This window comes from Lepisma saccharinum, chromosome 20 (genome assembly GCF_977018435.1).
Source record: "Lepisma saccharinum chromosome 20, izLepSacc3.1, whole genome shotgun sequence".
Classification (NCBI taxonomy): Eukaryota; Metazoa; Arthropoda; class Insecta; order Zygentoma; family Lepismatidae; genus Lepisma; species Lepisma saccharinum.
The window spans coordinates 37,198,343-37,219,093 of NC_139248.1; the positions used below are offsets into that span (position 1 = coordinate 37,198,343).

At 37.8% G+C, this 20,751-nt stretch overlaps 1 protein-coding gene across 1 annotated transcript in view; it reads left to right on the forward strand.

Annotated features, from left to right (window-relative positions):
* Positions 1-20,751, forward strand: part of nudC (nuclear distribution C, dynein complex regulator) — a 116,396-nt gene that overhangs the window by 6,175 nt on the left and 89,470 nt on the right. Inside the window, exons 2-3 of the mRNA XM_083141406.1 lie at positions 3,874-3,951; positions 11,933-12,142. Coding sequence (XP_082997532.1) covers positions 3,874-3,951; positions 11,933-12,142 — 288 coding nt within the window. The remainder of the gene's footprint in view (positions 1-3,873; positions 3,952-11,932; positions 12,143-20,751) is intronic.

A 20,751-nucleotide genomic window follows, 5' to 3' on the forward strand; every position in this document is an offset into this window, starting at 1 on the left:
ACATGACTAATAGGTTAGAAGGTCGATATACCTTTTTGTTAATTAAAATAACGCAGTGTATATACAGCTTTGCTAAGAAATGCTGTTGGTTATCAGGCATTCTGGTAACATACAAGGTGTGTTCAAGAAAAGACCGGATTGTTGGGATAGCAGCCTTACCTGAACATGTACATCTTATTCATGTTTGTCCCCTTCAAAGTACTGTCCTTGGCGGGCCACACACCGCTCCCAACGTTTCTTCTAGCTTTGGAACGCCTCCTGGAACGTTTCTTCCGGAATGCTCTTTAGGTCCCTCGTACATTTTTGTTTGATGTCATCAATTGTGTCAAACCGACAACCTTTCAATGTCGATTTCAATTTTGGAAAGAGGAAAAAGTCTGCCGGAGCCAAATCTGGAGTATGGAGACTGTGGAATGACCGTCGTCCTGTTTTGGCCAAAAATTGAGGCGCAAGTAGAGCAGTGTGAACCCACGCGTTATCGTGGTGCGCATGCCCAATTTGTCCGTCAAAATGGCATGACACGATCCCACACTAATGTTAGTCTCTTCTGCTAGCTCCCTCACTGTTAATCGACAATTTGCCCGCACCAATTCACGCACTAGGTTGATGTGAACATCGTCTGTTGACGTGGACGGTCGCCCACTTCGAGGATCTTCGTCCGTCGAAGTTCTCCCAGTTTTGAACTGAGTGTACCAGTCACAACACTGTGATCGGCTCATTGCTTCATCACCGAAGGCTTCCCAAAGCATTGTGAACGTCTCTGTGGCACTTTTACCGAGCTTGAAACAAAATTTAACGCACACACGTTGGTCCTGCAAATCTTTCATTTTTCACACAGCCACAAAATGACCCATTGACCGCTGCAGACTCTGACACGTGTTGCTTGCGCGCGCGAATGGCTTGCACTGCGCTCCGGGCCTTGTTGCAATGTACTTCACAAAGATGCCGCTAGATGGTGAAACTGTGTTCATTTGATTCCATCAAGTAGTTTGCGTGTAGTGCACTCAATCCGGTCTTTTTCTGAACACCCCTTGTATATTGGGAATAGCAAGAAATTAGTGTGAGTGCAAATACTGCTTTTGAAGAGCGGAAAATGGGGTCTCATGGATGGCGCAGTGGTAGCGTTGTCGCCTTGTAATCAAGGGGTCTCGGGTTCGATACCCGGTGGAGGCACATAGTGGTTCAGATCCCACTTTAAACTGTAGGTCCAGTCCTGATTAGCCTTACTGTTCACAAAGTGGACTTAAAACACCAAATCAATCAATCAATCAAGGAAGAGAACTCATTATGAGGGTTGTCACTCACTGCCTCAGCAGTCAACTAGAAGACTTTCTCCCCATACCTCAAGTTGTGGCACAACACCTATAGTGTGGTATTTGAAAAATTTCCAGCAAGGTGAAATTCCATCAACTACTGAGGATATCATTCATATTATATATAGCCCCTCTTCTTCCAGTACAAAAAATTACCAACCAGAGGGGGATCACCCTCTCAAATACCACCTCGGATAATTTCTCCATGAATTTCTGTGTTAGAATATTTAGAAAGATATTTATTTTTTAAATGTATGAGTAATGTGAAAGGCATCACAGCTGGAACATTTTCCAATTTGTTCCAGTAGCCAATATGATTTTTTTAGACACTGTTGGAACCAGTTAGTCAATTGTAATGAATTTTGTTCAACTGGTGAATTGTACTGAATTTTGTTATATTGGAACTTATTTTATTGTTTTCAGTATATTGCCCCTACTATTATAAGTAATGAAAAAATATATCGAAACTACAGTAAATGCAATGCAGAAATCATATAAAACAACTAACATTATGTCTGGGTAAGCATGTCGAATTTGCTATTAGCAAGAAAAATATATCTAATATAATGAACACATTTTTTTAAGTGTGTGTAACTTCATTTTGCTTAAGGCTCGGCTGGACCGTTGGCATTCGAATTGGCGATTTTTTTTCATATTTTTCTCTCCATTCAAAAAAAACTCTTGGATATTTCAAAACATGAAAAAAAAACCATACGCTTAGAATTCCTTCTAGAGCATTGATGTGAATTTTCGTGTAGTTTTCTTTCACTGTTGTCTAGATATTATCAATAGTTTTGTGATTACGTAAGTCTATTAAACATATGTAATTTTTCATATTTTGAAATATCCCAGAGGTTTTTTAAATGGAGAGGAAAATATGAAAAAAAATCACCCATTCGAATGTCAAAGGTTCAGCCGAGCCTTAACACGCTTGTAGAAAATGGAAAAACATACTTTTTCAGTCTTCAATTGACACATTGTTCTTCCTATATAGCTACATCAGCGTGGCTACTCACCGGGAATTCCTTGAATTCTGGGAATTATGCATGAATTATTGGCTCTGGGAATTCTACGTGTCACCATAGACGTGAAAAATTGAAACTTTTATTAATCGAAATCCCATTTATAAATGCCCTGAGACAGGTTTTTCGCAGTTTAGATTTTATTTTTATCGAGGAAGGAAGAGAAATGAAAGCTGCGCTAAAAAAATAAAACAAGAATTATTTCAATCCATTTACTTTGTTAGTGTCCGTTGCAGAATAGTCTTATGTGACAGAAGGGAAGGTTATTGCAAGATAAGATATTGTGAAGTTGATTATAAAAATTTTCAGTTTGAAATTCTTATACAATTAACCATTTTTCGTAGATTAGTGTATCCTTTAACATTTGTGTCCTGTGTTTGTAGATGTATTTCGAGTCTGATTATGAGAAATGGCAAATGTAAACTTCACACCTTGAATTAAATATGTTAAATATATGTGTATATAGGCCTACCTTTTAATTAAATTGAATTAGAATTTTTGTATATATTGGAATCACATAGATTTTGTTAGTATATTTGTTTGTGTATGTGTGTGTGTGGGTAATATGTAAGGTTGAAATAGAGAAAACGTCTGTTCGTAGCCTTGAATTCTTGGAAAATTCACCTTGAAAACTGGGAATTATACTTGAATTTTATTGTGCTCGTAGAGTGGCTACCCTGTTGGTTGGATAAACAAATAACTGACCCACAATGCTTGAAAAAGTGACAAAGAAACAAGACACTGTCAAGGTTGACTAAGTTGATCAAAATAGTGCTCATTTCTCCAATTGGATTACACAGACATAAGAATAAGCATGGAAATTCCTTATTGAAAAAAACCCAACAAAAACTAGTGCAAACAATTATTTCAACTAGTGGCTGCTTTAAGGTTCTTTAGTTCTTAAGAAAGAGTTATTTTTACTTATTCATTAAGATATATCTGACTTCAGTAGTATGCTTTAGACTTCAGAAATAAAGCAGTTCAAATGTGCTGCTTTTTCTATGCAATTCTAAATCAAAGGAAATGTGGTGTCAAGAATTAAACTATGCCAATAAATTAATTTATGACATATTGTAGAAAGTGTCATGCAAGTATATTCCAATTGAACACAATTCAGTACAAGTCATCAATTGGTTCCAATAGAGCATCTAAAAACTAATATTGGATATTACCCACATTGTTTTTCCAGCCCTACAGTTGAAATACAATAGCCATAGAGTATTCAGTATATTTCAGTTTACACCAGCTAAACAGTAGAGATTTCCAGCAGGGCTAGTACACACAATTGTAATGACATTTTCTATTGATTCTACAACTGAAAACAATTGGTTCTAAAATATACAAACTTATAATTGGATACAATTCATCAATTAAAAATTGTCCTGATTTCCAATTGGTTTCAGTTGAGATTCTGATTGAACCCAATTCATTCCGATACCTGTTTAGGACATCAATTGAAACCAATTTAATCAATACATTCACATTTGTTTTTCTCAAGGCTTTGTGTCGCATTTAATGAGTTGTATTTCTTTTTATAGCTTTTGTGCACCATCTTCAGTTTCTTAGCCAGAAAGACAGATTTCTTCACAGGAGGTGGAGAAGGTGCAGCAGAGAAGGTAATCTTCTATGGTAGTTACACTCATAGCATGTGAGACTAGTACAAGTTTTTGCATTTGCATGCTTAACCTTTAGTGGACAAGAGCCTCTCTAGATGTACATTTTCCAAGCACATGCTTTTCAAACTTGCTGCGAAGTACAAACAAAATTTAGCTATAGAACTACAAAAGTCATCTTGGAAATTAATGCCTCCACCTTAATAACTCCTCATACTGTTATCGGATTGCAATGAAAGTTCAAAGTTTGTCTGAAAATAGATACACATGTTGGGTACCTGTAAAGGCTATTCGAAATAGTGCCCCTTGCTTTCGATACATTTCTGTCAGCGTTCAACCCAATGCTGAAATCCATTCTGGAAACAAGTTGGAGGTTATTTTTTGACCCATGCATTCACAGTGAACTTAATGTCTTCCACATCCTAGAAGTGCTGTCCACGCGAAGGTTGGTTTTGAGAGGGGCAAACAAATGGAAGTCCAATGGGGCTAAATCAGGACTGTAAGGGGGTTGGTACATTACTGACCACCCCATTTTGGCAATGGCCTGTGGCAACCCTCTATTTGCAAGAACTGAATTACAGCTTGTTTTTTTCTGCTATTCGTGTTGTTTATTTAGTTACCTACAAATTAAAAATTGTGTGCATTAGTAACATATTGGATTAAGTCATAAATCATGGCAACTATTTTTTCTCGCGAACAGGGGGCAACACGAAAAATCTAAGATGTATGTTTGAAAGCGTATGGAATGTACTTTTGAAAGAAGCCACCAGGTGTATGTGAACAATGGTAGGGTAGTAAGCACGCACCCAAGTTCAGTCGGTGAGTGACAGCATTCTAAAATTGAGGCCATGAAGCAGGAGCAATGTTTGTACGTTAAAATAGCAGTTCTCTGTCGCAGAAATGCACAGGAATGCCATACAGAGCCACAAGAAGCTCTGGGTGTGTATGCCATGCCTTATCAAACAGTAGCAAGGTTAATGGAGGCCTTCAAACGGGGCAGAGTGTCAACTGCCGATCTGCCTCGCAGTGGGCATCCTGTGTCCAAGGACAAAGACATACGGATGATTGTGATTGAACAGTGTTTACAGGAGAACAGGCGCTTGACTGTTGTGGAATTACAACTGCATACAGGAATACCGGTGTCGACAGTGCGTAACATTTTATACAAGGACCTACAGATGTGGAAACTTTGTGCAAAGTGGATGCAATATTACTTAACGGAGGTACAGAAGTGGACTTGCTACATAACATGTTGCATGAATCTGGTGAGGTTTCAGAATGAAGGACATGCCATGTTGAATTGCATCATTGCAGTCAATGAAACATGGGCATGTGCGTATGAACCCGAACTGAAGTGACAGACAAGTGAATGACATCATCGTGGGTCACCACGGACACACAAAGTTCGACAAAATCTGTCGCCCACAAAAGTTATTGTCATTCTGGCATACGACTGTCAAGATGTTCTTGTGTGCCATCCAGTGCGTGAGGAGCACACTGTGAATGCATCGTATTACACTTCATTTTTGGTGTCACAATTGAGCCGTGCAGTACAAACCAAATGCCCAGAACTTTTGGACAATGCCATTATCCTACACGATAACGCGACAGCTCACACGGCAGACATTGTTAGGCATCGCTTACAGCGGCGGTAATGGGAAGTTCTTCCACACCCGCCTTATTCTCCTGATCAAAGTCCATGTGACTAGATCTCGTCCCCAAAGTGAAGAAGCCATTGCGTGGAAACGGTTTGCCAACAAAGAAGAGATTGTAACAGTATTTTGGCGAGAGATGGAACACGTTAGCACTGCACATGCAGCGGATGGTATTCAGCACCTGCCCCGTCACTGGCAACAAACAGTGGATAACATGGGTGAATACTTTGAAGGTTGTTAAACAGTGTAGTCTTGTGTACTTGTTGTTCATGCCATAATATAACACTGTTGTCCAATGTCCTGTGTTCTGCCTCTTCCCTACGAGAGTCTCCTGCATCCAGATTTCATCTGGTGGCTTCATTCGAAGGTACATTCCATATACTTTCAAATGTATATCTTAGATTTTTTATGTTGTCCCCTGTTCGCGAGGAAAAAAAAATTGTTGCCATGACTTATGACTTAACCCTCATATGTGTGTGAAGTTTCATTGCAATCTGATAACAATGTGAGGAGTTATTAAGGTGGAGGCATTAATTTCGTGGTTACCTTTGTAATTGTTTTTTTTTTCTGGAATGACTGGGCTTTTGGCGGAGGTGAAATTTATATTTTGTACCTCATAATAATAACGTTAATGAAAAGAATAAGAAACTCAAAATTTTACATAAAAAGTATTTGGCCTGCCCCGTGGCAACCACAATAGACCAGAGTGATTGAAAAGAATGTAATATGTACCAGTTGTACATTCCTACAACCATGCGAAGTTTCGTTAAAATCAGGCTGATACTTCTTGGGGAAGAATATAACAACAATAGGTATAAGAGCAGAAGCATTGCCAGCTTACAGAAAGTATTTCCGGAATTTTGCTTCTAGCCTTGGCCGGTGCGTCCTCTCAGTGAATTTCTGAAAATACATATTCGGCGCCCTTTTTTTTTTCCAACAGCTCACAATCGGCACCCTGTTGGGGATAATTGCCACCGCCCTCTTGACGGTCCCAGTCCAGCCCTGTCTATAGACACTGGATGGACCAACTTAAAGATAAGCACAACAAAAGACTAGTCTCCGAGGATATGTAATTGCCTGTGCCGCAACTTTGGAAAAATGTGATGTCCGGCATTCGGAAATGTTACTTAATTGTGGAAAATTTCGAAATTTTGTTAAAGTTCGCATTTTGCTAATTATTACATATAAAAGTGAAATATATCAGAAAAAGGCTGTTGTTGAGGAGTTAGAGCCCTTTTTTATAAAATCTATCCCACAATACCAAGGAAGACAAAGAACTCAATCTTCACTAGTTAAAAATAGTAACAATTGATATATTGTTTTGTAATTTGAGTATGTGATACCCTTATATGTATGCAAATGAACAAAAGAGAGAGAACGAAAATGTTAAGTTTTCAGGAAATGGCATGTTAATTGCTACCATTTGGTTCGGGATAATTTCGAAATTCTGGCCTTTGCCCCTGCATCCCCCCTGAACACTTAATTGTCGCACATTGTTAGTGTTGCTTTTTACTCATTATTATACAAAAATTGAAATTTTTAGAAAAGAGTGGTGGTTTAGGAATTATAACTTTTTATAAATCTATCCCATAATATTATGGACATAATAAAGGACCTTTTCAATCTCTGTTCATTAATAGTACTAACAATCAATATTTTGTTTTGCAATTGGAGTATGTCAAACCTTCATATATACCGGGTGTACCAAAAGTCCCATTACCCCCCCCCCCCCTCCTTCCTTTGAATTGTAGACAAACCTGCAAAATGTTATTTTAACAGCATGCGTATGATGAGAGGATGGTATACCATTAAATCAGACCAATGACCACCATTTACTCCAGAGGATCTGTGTGCACAGCGCCATTTTCATGACACAGTATTATTTGCCTCCAGGTGCGATGTGAAATCCTTTGTAACATAAGATGTTAGATCTGGATTTCAGGTGGCAATTTTAAGAGAATACCTCAATGATGTGTTCAGGGACAAATGTATTGGACGAGGATCGCCAGATTTACCAGCGCCTCTAAAATGGCTACCCCAAAGTCCAAATCTGACATCTTGCGCTATGGGGACACATCAAACAGAAAGTTGCCCATAATCGTTATCAGACAACTGGGGAACTTCAAGAAGCTGTTCGCAGTGCATTTTCTTCCCTCATGCCAGCCATGTTGCGGATGATTTCACATCACACCTGGAAGCGAATAATACTGTGCCATGAGAATGGCGGTGGTGTGTACACAGATCCTCTGGAGTAAATGGTGGTCATTGGTCTGATTTAATGGTATACCATCCTCTCATCATACGCATGCTGTTAAAATAACATTTTGCAGGTTTGTCTACAATTCAAAAGGAAAGGGGGGGGGGGGTAATGGGACTTTTGGTACACTCTGTATACTAATAAACAAAAAAGACAGAATAGAAATATTCCATGAAATGGTGTGTTAATTGCTGTCTTGTGGTGCTGTTTGATCAACGGAAATAGCTGCATAGTCAATATATGATCTCTCATCTGTCCACTAAAGGTTAATCTTCTCCACTTGCCTGTTGTTTATCTCTTATGGTCTAAATATTTTTCTTTTACATTTTATTTTATTTTCCAACTCTTAATTTGTGTGTCTTGCATATTTTAGCCTTTAGATTCTTTAATATTAAAGAATAGTTTGTAAATAGAAAACTAACATGTGTTACCTGAATTAAGTTCTTTAAATTTCCTTTTTAGTGTTGTTTTCATGTGTTTGTTACTTGTAAGTGAATTTAGAAACTGATTAAAATTAATTCATATTTGTAATTAGGTTTTGATTATTACCTAACACTTGGTTTAGTCCTGTAAGCATGTATTTAGTTTCCGATGTGCCAACGTGCAAATGTATCTTCTTTGCTACCACATGTGTCTTCCACCTACCTGTTCCTATCCTGGGCAATATCAATTCATTGTATTGATGTTCATTATCCTCAATTTGATTGGTAGCTTGTAGAGCTCCTTCACATAGGTATTGTGTTTATGAAGCATGCCACGCACATAATTGGATACTACAGTGTGTTTCAAAAGTCATGCAACCCAAACTTTTATAATTTATATCATGAAACCCGTAAGAGATATTTACACCGGGTTTTCTGCATTATAAGGCCTTATTCATTATATTTTTTAATGCTTAACATTATCAGTTTATTCCATACAGAAAATTAGATAAATTAATAATTGGCGGAAGCCAGCGTTAAAATTTTTCCAGGAATGCAGTTTTGAGTGAGAAAAATATAAAATAAATTATCGAAGAGTTATAATTAGATGTCTAATGACTGACGTCCCGAGAGCTGCACATCGGCCAGAATCACTTACTAGAGCTCGAAACCACCTGCAGTAGTTCAAGTGTTTATCCTTATCAAGGTTTCGCAGTTCTTGAACAGTGCTAACATGATATGGTTTTAGGATAGTTTTCTTCACAGCTCTATGACCAGTGGAAAGTGACAAGTCCATTTGGGATGCAAGTTTACGACGCACTTGCCGTAAAACAGTTGCTTTGTGAGGTGCAGTAGAACCAGGGTATTTATCTTGAAAATCCTCTTGCACATGAGTGTAAGAATGAGTAGTAAAATACTCAAAAACAATGAACACGCGCTGCTCCAATGAAAACGCCATGCTGAATCAACCAGGTACAGCAGCGGCAAAGCGTGAGCAAAGAAAACCCAGGTTTGCCAGGGGCAGCCTAGGATTCTGCCAAGTGTCAAATTTCTGTACAAAATCATATACTATTCTTTATCGTAAATGTACGGCCATTATTTAAGCATGTGTTGTGTGCATATGTTGACAAAATTTTGACCTGCTAGTGTAGCCAGCTACGGAGATATGTCCCGAAAATGGCACTTTTTCACTTAACCCATAAAATCGCCAGTCATAAATTCTGCTGCACATGATCAATATTGGTTGGAAATGACAGATTGATATGGCGTCAGTCATCAGACATCTAATTATGACCCTTCCATAATTTTTTATATTTTTCTCACTCAAAACTGCATTTCTGGGAAAAATTTAACGCTGCCTTCGACCAATTATTAATTTATCTAATTTTCTGTAGTGGTTAAACTGATAATGTTAAGCATTAGAAAATATCTCAATGAATGAGGCTTTATAATGCAGAAAACCCAGTGTAAATATCTCTTTACGTTTTTGATGATATAAATTTTCAAAATTTGGGTTGCGCAACTTTTGAAACACACTGTATAATATGATACATTACTTCACATGAGGAGGTTGCTCCACTGAGTGATGTGCTTAGCCACATATAGTGGAATCAAACAATTACTCTGTCAATGGATATTGTTGTGTCATTCTTTCACAGGTTTCTGGTATGCAGACATGTACACCATAATCAGTATTGCAGTATTCTGACAGGAAGTTCACTGATAGCAAGGTTGTTTAAATTGTGTTAATTTAAATAATCAGTGATTTAAATCACGTTAAAAATAATGAAATAATTTATAGAAAAACCTACATAAGTAATTTGTAGATATCAGAATCACTTTTCGTGAAAGTACATTAATCTCGTAATCATTCAAAGGTGTTACTCTAACATTTTCAAAGGAAAAGCATTAAAACAAAATAGGTGTACTGATGGGATGAAAGGAAACTGTAAACACACTAAATGTCTGTTTGCTTTAAAACTCAATAACTTTCATTGCCAAAAATAGCAAATATTTTGTGTATAATAATATACAAAATATTAATCATGTTAAACGATTAAAAACTATCATTATTATTAAGCTCTAAATAAACTTGGCAACTGATAATATTTTGTAAAATGTCATTTAAAATCACCAAAATTCAGATACGAAGACTGGGAAAAATATTGATATTACAATTGTACTGTAGTACATCCAAAGTTCTTTAAACTAGGCATACACAAAAGGTGTACTATGTAGAACTTCAGCGAAAAATGCAAGCTTGTCCAGGACTCAAACCTGGATCTCTGGCATACCGTGCCATTGCTCTACCACTAACCTAATTTAAGGAATTAACATCTCTATGCTTGGAGGAACCAGGCAACCTCGACGTCTATAGTGTTTCAAAGGTTACAGATTCCGTTGCAGTAGCACAAAAGTTGTTGCGACGGAAACTGCCCAGTTAAGGTTGGAGCTTCCTCTGCCCTCCTCCACACCCCTTGCCCTCCAGGGTTCCACACTTCTTCTAAGTTGCTCAGTCGACACTTCATGCTTTGTACATATGTGGTTCGCTGGTGTAGTGTGTAGGGATTATTTGAAGTGATGGTGATGTATGCGCCTGGCGAACAGACATAAGATAACAAAATAAGGTAATCATTGAAAACATGTACAACTGTTGTTCAGTGCTGAGAATCCAATTTTATTGTTTAAAAATCACAAACTGATTTAAATTTAAAAAATGTAATTTATATAATAAAAATAATCAAACCCGATTTTTTAAATAAAAATGAAGATTTATATCCACCCTGATCGATAGAGTAAGTACTTGATTCCAGTATGTATTTAGTAAACTGTTTTAACTATGTATTTTATGGAATACATATTTTTTTTGTTGAAATTTGCCTGATATTGATGTTGATCTTTTGTATTTCAGTTGTGTGCATGGGTGTGTACAGTATGTGCCAAGTAGTAACTTTTCATCAACTCTTAGAGATGAGAACATGACTATTGGGAATTGGCTGTTAAATTATTAACTTGAAAGGTTCTCACTGATCTAGAACACCTGCAAAGGAAGGGAATTTCATCGTAAAATGTCCACCTGTGCTGTATCTGGAATTTTCTCAATAAATATTAGTGTTAAACTTGCAGTGTCTATGGACATGTTTGTAAACCCTAATTTAATGCAATATATCGCCAGCTGAATACTGTGTGTCATATGCCCATTTCAGGAGATCTGATTGAAGTTTGACGTGTGTAGATTTTGAGATACTACAAGGTTTGCACTAAAATTTTATGTTGATAATTTACACCACTTGACAGCCAAGTCAGTTCATCAAATCTTCTCTGACGAAAAATGGGAGATACGACAAAATAGCATTCAGCCTGTAATATGTTCGTAAGTAAAGAAAGACACTGGGAAATATGATGTTTCTTGTTATTGGAGACACAATTTTCTTACTTCCACCAATTGTTTTTATCCCCCACACTCCTACAATGTAAATAGCATTAATGTTGTATAAACATGGTTCAGGGTGATCTTGGGATTTATTTTAAATAACCTGGAATAGCTAGGGAATGAAAATTTGGCAAAATGAATAGGAACCATGTTATGTTACATGTTGTTACTACCCTATTTTCATCACTTCTTAATTGTTTTATATTCTCGTTTGCAGCTTGTCATGGACACATTTAAGAAATATCAAAAGCAAGCCTTTGAGCATCATGATAAAAAGAGAGCCGACATGGAGGAGAGTGAAAAGAAGAGGAAGGAGAGATTGCAAAAGAAAAAGGAAGAGGAGGAACAGAAGCAGATTCCAAATAAAGCTACCGTGACAGAACTAACAGAAGAAGAAGCATGTAAATTGCAGAATGAACTGGACAAGGTACATAATTCAAAAATGTCATTGACTTTTCATATTGAATTCCTCAATTACAGAGATGAAACAACTTGCTATGTTAAGAAGCATTATGACACATTTTCCGCATAAAATATTAGTAGGCGGGACGTGATCCAAAGAGTTGTTTCGTCTCCTTGTAATCAATGGGTCCCAGGTTTGATACCCGGTGGAGGCACATAGTTGTTTGGATTCCACTTTAAACTGTAGGTTCAGTCCTGATTAGCCTTTCTGTGCATAAAGTGGACTTAAACAACAATTCAATCAATCAAAACCAAAGAGTTATTTTTGAACTTCACCACCCTCTTGAAAGCTTGCCATTATGCTTACCAGAATGCTTATTTTTGTATTGTATATACCGGGTGGTCCATTTATAATGATAGTATGGAATATCGCATGCAGAATGCATCCAATCGAAAAATTGCACAGACAAAAAGTTTGATACTATTGAGGGGGTAAATCAATGCCGCAAAAATGTTGTCGCCGCTGGGGGTGAGTGGTAAATATGAAATTTCAAATGGAACACCCCCATTCGTTTTACATATTTGGATTAAGTGTTGAAAAAGAAGTATTTTTTGTTCAAAAAATTTTGTAAAAAAATTGCAACCTTCGAACATTTATAAACATTTGGTAGTTTCAGTTTCATTTTGTTACCTTTATGTAATAACAGTTTTGGTTTCTGTTGAGAACATTGCAAAAACGAATTTTATTCAAAAAATGTGTGCAAAGAATTCAGCAAAAGAAAATTGTTTCCAATTTATGTTTTTGTGTAACAATAAAGAATATTAATTTGTTCCAACTCTTTGGTTTCAAGGAACAATTTCATATGAACAACAAAATTATGTATGTTACTACAAATTAGTTATCATTTGAGGTACACAAATAAATGTTTCAAGGAGAAAATGTTCAAAATGATGACCGTTCTCTTCAATGCATTTCAAAACACGGTGTCTGAAGCTCCACACTGTTCGTCCCAAAATGTCGAGAGTGATAGAGGTACAAGCATAGCATCAATAATTCGTTGCCGCATGTTTTCTGGCGTTGTTGGAACTTCGTGGTAGCACTATGCTTTTAAGTAGTCCCCAAAGGCAGAAATCAGGCGACGTGAGATCGGGTGAACGAGATGGCCAAGAAACTGGTCCTCCACGTCTTATCCATCGACCAGGAAACTGTGTGTCCAACATAGCTCGAGCCTGAATGGAGTAGTGAGCTGTAGCCGAGCCTGAATGGAGTAGTGAGCTGGACAACCATCATGTTGGTACCACATGTTGCAGCGCTGGTGCAGTGGCAATTCTTCTAACAGCCCTGGCAGAATATTTAACAAAAACTCTGTGTACTTTTGTCCATTTAATGTGCCTTCAATGAAATATGGTCCAATCAATCGGCTTCCAATTATTCCGCACCAAACATTTACACTCCAAGGTATTTGGTGTTCAACTTCTCGAATCCAATGTGGATTTTCAACAGACCAATAACGCATATTGTGTCTGTTGATATGACCATGGTTGGTGAATGACGATTCGTCAGAGAATAACACCGATGAAAAGAATTGTTAATTCATTTGCATCTGTTGCAGCGCCCAATTGCACAAATTTAAATGATTTTGAAAGTCTTCGCCATGAAGTTCCTGTTGCAAAGACATACGGTACGGATGGAACTTGAAACTTCTCAGAATTGGCAGAGTACTGGTTTTAGAAATTCCGGAACGTAGGGATATTTGCCTTGTACTGATGTGGGGATTGTAAGCAACAGCACTTAAAACATTAATTGCAGCCTCTTTATTTGTAACAGTTTTCCTCCTGGTCTTAGATTTTGGATGAATAGTGCCAGTTTCCATGAATTGTTTCACTATGCGGTAGAAGGTTGCAATGCCTGGAATATCTCGGTCCTCGAATCAATTGCTGTACAAAGTTCTTGTAGCTTCAACATTTTGATGTGCTTCACCGTAAAGCAGAATGATATCAACTTTTGCTTGTATTGACAGACGCACCATTTTACAAACCTACTCTCAATTCGATAAACGTGATACTACTAAATCATTGGTACCCTGCCAAGATACAGGAGAGACATTTACATTATTTCACTCCAACACAAATATGGTACGGGTAATCACATCTCAGATCCTTCGTAGATTTAATAAAACACAAAGTCACGTTTTCACTAACGTAACGGAAGCATGGTGTTGAACGTCTTTGAAATATTCAAAGCCTTATCCTTTCAAATCCATAGGTAATTCAAAATAAATAACAGCACATGACAATTCACAATCCCCACTATTTCAATCTTCATGCCCGAACCTCCTAAAAAAAAAAAACACCGTAATTTCCCTGGTAACCAAACATAGAAGAAATGTACCGTGCGTCCATTTCGATCTGCAGCCGAGAGATCGGGAGAAACGTGGCGGGCGGCGCTGACGGAGGTGCCGACATTTGCGGCCTGTAATGCCCGTTTATTTTTATGGACATATGCAGACATTTATATAAGTATTGCAAAACTAGCACTAACCTGTGTTATAAGAGTTGTTCAAAGTGATGTCCACCTACACGCCTGGGAATTTCTGTACAAATTGCCTACACACGTCTCGACACGAGTCTGTTTTCACGTAAGTGTCATACATAAAAATTCTTTGTTCTAACGTGAACCTTGCGGCTGGCATTCCAATCGTCTGACTGACACAACACACATACACACTGCAATAACACAAACAAGTAACGGCAAGTAACCAAGAATAACACTCTTACGCACAGTACGAAATTAACACGCTCTTGGTTTACATCTGCCTGCCACTATATTCACAGCTCTGTAGTCGCGAAGGAACAAAAAACTTGAGCTAGGAGATTTCGGATTGCAAGGAAGCTCACGAACACCATTAGCTTTTAACGGTTCGTCTGCAGCGTAATCTTGATACAGTGTTGCACATTCGAAACCTCCAAACGATCCCCATCGACACAAAACTCTTTCAAGGATATAAACTTAAGCAGGACGTTACTGGTCAAAACTATGATTAAAATGTTTTACAGAGTATTATCTGTGGCTCTTAATATAATTTCTAAAGCGTATTTATTTGTGTATATAAGGATGGAACTTGGAAGAATTACAGAATAACTTTTGCGTGTTATAACACAGGTTAGTGCTCGTTTTGCAAGATGTCCACAAAAATAAGCGGTCATTACAGGCCTCAAATGTCGGCATCTTCGTCAGCGCCGCCCGCCACGTTTCTCCCGATCTCTCGGCTGCAGATCGAAATGGACGCACTGTACATAAAGGTTAGTCTCTATCTTGACATTATTGGTGATTGGACTGAACATTAAAGAAATCTACGTACATCACAGAGTCTAAGATTAATAACCATAAGAATTGGAACAAACAGAAAGGTCATTAAGAAAACAAAACAGCCAAATTTGTACAAATGGGAACGATGTGTCATACACATCGTCACTTACTTCACAATTGGCAGGTTTCTCGATTTTCTGGTTCTCCTTGACTGCCCACAGAAACATGCACACAGCCACAACCTCAATGCAACTTGCATGAAAGCTTACGCACAAATGATGTATGACAAGCGAACTGGAATGCTGCCTGCATATCTTTCCGCAGCAGAACAGGATGACCTTGGGTGTGTGTGTGTACAAATCCCTGTCTTCAAACAATTGTTCCAACAACGCCAGAAAACATGCGGCAACGAATTATTGATGCTATGCTTGTACCTCTATCACTCTCTACATTTTGGGACGAACAGTGTGGAGCTTCAGACACCGTGTTTTGAAATGCATTGAAGAGAACGGTCATCATTTTGAACATTTGCTCCTTGAAACATTTATTTGTGTACCTCAAATGATAACTAATTTGTAGTAACATACTTAATTTTGTTGTTCATATGAAATTGTTCCTTGAAACCAAAGAGTTGGAACAAATTAATATTCTTTATTGTTACACAAAAACATAAATTGCAAACAATTTTCTTTTGCCGAATTCTTTGCACACATTTTTTGAATAAAATTCGTTTTTGCAATGTTCTCAACAGAAACCAAAACTGTTATTACATAAAGGTAACAAAATGTAACTGAAACTACCAAATGTTTATAAATGTTCGAAGGTTGCAATTTTTTTACAAAATTTTTTGAACAAAAAATACTTCTTTTTCAACACTGAATCCAAATATGTAAAACGAATGGGGGTGTTCCATTTGAAATGTCACATGCACCCCCCCCCCCCCCAGGGGGTTGGTGGTGGCGACGAAATTTTTGCGGCATTGACTTACCCCCTGAATAGTATCAAACTTTTTGTCTGTGCAATTTTTCGATTGGATGCATTCTGCATGAGATATTACATACTATCATTATAAATGGACCACCCGGTATACTTGGATGGACTATTACAGGTCGAAAGTCATAATGAAATGCATGAATCAAATGAAAATAACTCACCTTGTGAACCTTGTGAAACGTTATTGTGATATTAAGAATGGCATTGGCTGTGTTGTTTTAAATATTTGCAAATGGTGGACAATAGAAGGACTGCTATATTAGTGGCAATAGAATGTGCTGCAGATGTCATTGTTAATAACAATTAACTACAAATGAAAAATAATTGGCATCTGCATTGAAGTGTGCTTTTAAAATGAAACTCTCAAGTCTACAATTGACATTATAACGAATACCTCTACACTAATAAGATAATTTGATAATAACCTATAGGTTTCCATGACTGGGTCTTCTCATTCGTAGCACCCAAAATCCCTCACAATGTTGTGTGGCCACTGGTCCCATTCACAGGTCGAAATCTCAGGAGAAAAATTGTTACGCTTTACCCAGGACACTTGAACCTGTACACATTCCGTAACTGAAGCCAGAGCCTGATTCCTTAGACTACCCCTGGTGTAATACTAGTTTTGCACAGGTTAACATATATTTACATTGAACCGTTATTCGATGTCAAGAAGAATCCAACAAATCTGGTTATATCTATTGAATAGTATCACAACAAAGTGAAACTGTAATTTGCATTGGTAAACGAGAAAATATGACCAGTTCCCAACCTCAGTTTTCTGCTAAACTCACATTTCAATTCAGCCCCTCCCCACCCTCTCCCTGCCTGTCCGTTTAAACTCATGAGAGATGAGTATTAATCTGCCACTGAGTGAGTTAATGTCCGATAATATGAAATAATAATAAATAGTTAAATATTTTAACATAATAATTACTTGAATCATTCAATCCTAGCTGCATATCACTTTCTTCATTAATCCATGTTTTTGTGCCAGCCCTGCTAAATTTTCATTTTTGTCTAGTGATTTATACGAGGTGCATCCAGAAGGTAAGTTCCAATTAGTACAGACCGTGAGTTTTTGCAAAAGTGATAACACTGAAAAATGTTAATTGCTGACAAATAGTGTTTGTGAATGTGCAGTGATATCTGAACACATTTTCCACACATTCAAAATATGTAAATAACGCAAATTTTTAAAACATGTACATAAACAATGAAAAATACAGTGAAATCCAACATTCTTGTGATTTTTAGACTACATGCCATATTTGTGCATGTAGAACATGCAAATCGCTCTTTTGAAGTGTTGCAAAAGAGCCCACGTACACACAGCTGTATGGGGTCATGCACATTGGATCGACCTTCTGTGAATTACCTGCACCACCATCTGATCGTACAGTCGCTCGTGACGTGCGGTTTGTACAGCTCACACGATTGCTGGTGGCTCTATGCCAGTGTCTGTTTCTGAGCATGTAAAAATTTGATCACCGCACGTACGTCACAGTCAGCGGGAGACCGTATAAGAGCTGCCATTTTTCTCCTAGCACTCTCCTAAAACGACTGCACCAGGTCACAGCCACATGCCACCTCTTCCTGCCTGCACATGTGTGTTGTGCTCCAACCACTAGTGCCGCATACAGCCTCCATCGGAACATATTTTCTGGATGCCCCTTGTATCTAAACTTTCGGAAGCTGTTATCAGCAGTGTGTTCCTGTTATAATATTTGATTAGCTAAATCTGGCACCGGTCCTTCACCGTTTCCATGCAGTCTAGAGTACATGCAGGTTCGAGTTTCCTGGGTGAAGTGTAACAACTTTCTCCTGAGATTTCAACCTGTGTATGGGACCAGTGGCCACCCACCATCGTGAGGAAACGTTGCATAACCCGATCAACAATGATTGGGGGGGGGGGCTGTTCATCATGCTGATTACATGAAACCCCGTTATTGGTGGGATGATCACTCTGGTGGGAGTGAGATCGGCAGCTGGCACTGGACCTTACGGGCTGATATAAATCAGGCTCCAGTACAATGCAGTAGATTCTTCCCTTTTTATAAATTGTTTGCATTGAATTTTTATTACGTGTATACCCTTTTTTCCAGGTCAGTTTCGCAGTACTTGGATATACTGTGAACATTCGTACTGATGGGGACGTCCCAGTGATAATGTAAGGAAATATGACACTTTGTTTTGTAGGATTCCATTCCACTTTCAGAACATTTAATCCCAAGAATCAGGTTTAAGGAATTTTAGGGTTATTGCATCTGCCACATGTCTAGATTCAGTTGTTGTATTGCCTCTGCATTTGCAACGTTGGACCTTTGGTGACAAAATAGAAAGTGAAAGAATAAAGGCAAACAGTTCTGCCCAATAGTTTCTCTTCTGATGTATTGAATAAGTGACTCCTCTAGGATATGATGATAATAGAAATTAATTAGTATTACTTCATAATACGAATTGCTGTTTGATTATTATCATCATTATTAAATCTATGATCAAGGCCTGACTTCTCTCTATAAAAATTTCTGGCTATGCCCATGGTAGTTGTCATTATGTACAAGGTGACTCAAAAGTCTCTTCACATTTTAACCAAAAAGCATTTTATTGGCAAAATTGGCATTACTGCTGAAAAGTACTCTGAATAGAAGACAAACTCAGTACATTTCAATGTGGTGGCCCTGTAAATCTAAGCATAGCACCCACTCTCTTGCATAAACCGAACACATGCTCCAACAAAGCTGGTGTGATCTCCCCTGTTCCTGCAGCTATTTTCTGTGTCAGTTGCTATATGTGTTGATCTTTACTTGGTACAGCCTAGACTTATTGAAACTCCAGTCAATAAGGTCTCGGGGAAAAAGATCTGTAGAGCAAGCTGCCCAAAGTCTTGGTGAGCCACGGATGATCCACCTATCGTGGAGGTGCCAGCGAAGTAGTCCCGAGCGCTTCTGGCAAAATGGGGTGGTGCACCATCTAGCTGGAAAACAACAATGTATTTTATTCCTTCCTGAAAACCATTCATTAGCGATATAAGGATAATGTAAAGAGACTTTTGAATCACCCGGTATATGTTTATATATATTTATATGCAGTATATTTGAAAATGATCTTTGGGGTTGCAAAAACTTCATCATCATCATTATCCTTCACCGTTTCCTGCCTCTGGCTGGGTCGGCATAGAAGTCAAGCCTCTAGATTTTCTTCTGGTCTTCCACGATTCCTCTATTTCCATGGTGTTCCAATCTCGTCCTCTTCTCCGAACACTCTCTTCTATCTGCCCCCTTGGCCTTACTCCCACTTCTTGTGGATTGTAAGCTCTTACTGGTAGTCTTTCTTTTCTGCACCCATCCTCTTCATGTGTCCAAACCATCTCATCTGTGCCTGCTCTATTCTGTCCTGAAGCTTCACTACCCCCACTGCCTGTCGTATCTCCTCATTCTCAGTGGTCGAAAGTAGCATGCTACTTGTAGCGAGCTACACAATTTGTAGCTGTAGCGGTGCTACATTTTGAAAATTGTACCTGTAGCGAAGCTAAAAAATTCCTGTAGTTGTAGCAAAAATTTCACTACAGCTACATTTCTTCTTGACATTTTAAGCCTTTGAGATAAATTTTGAATGCGGCAACATCGTCAAAAAAATCTACAATTACGCTTACTTTTGAAGGATGTTCAAAAAGACGAAAGTCTATTACATGGAAACACGGATAATCTTAGATTATAAATATCTTGATATCACAGATTATAGATATTAGTGTAATTTATTTCACTAGTATCTGAACAATTCTAGTATCCAGAGAACTAACTGACATATATGAATATATTCCGGCTAACAGCTCCGTTTTGTTGAGCGCATACAGTGCAAAATCGAGCTATCCATTTTCCACTACAATGACAAAGCAATAGTGCCAGCAATCAATGGCTTAGTACGTTAACAACATTGATCATTGTCAGTTTATAGGATCTCACCATCAGGAAATTATTGTTACAAGAACGATAGCCATGCACTTTCTGGAATTACAATTATTTTCATCATAATATTTGTTCACAAATTTTAAAATGACAACATGCTTAAAACACTCGGGTTTACATGTAAGTTTCCTGAATATATTTTATGATATTGTACAAAGTATGTAGGAGTTATTGACTTTCCTGTAGAAAATACATTTTTCTTTAGTTAATAGGTAGTAAAATTTCCAAATGTAGCCTATGTATTTCCTTACTTTTACGTCACTTTTCTGTAACTTTTGCTAATCATGACAATGAGGATGAATGATTTATTTAGTATTTCTCTTATCTAGAGTCACTTTCTGTCACTTTTGGCTAATTGTGAGA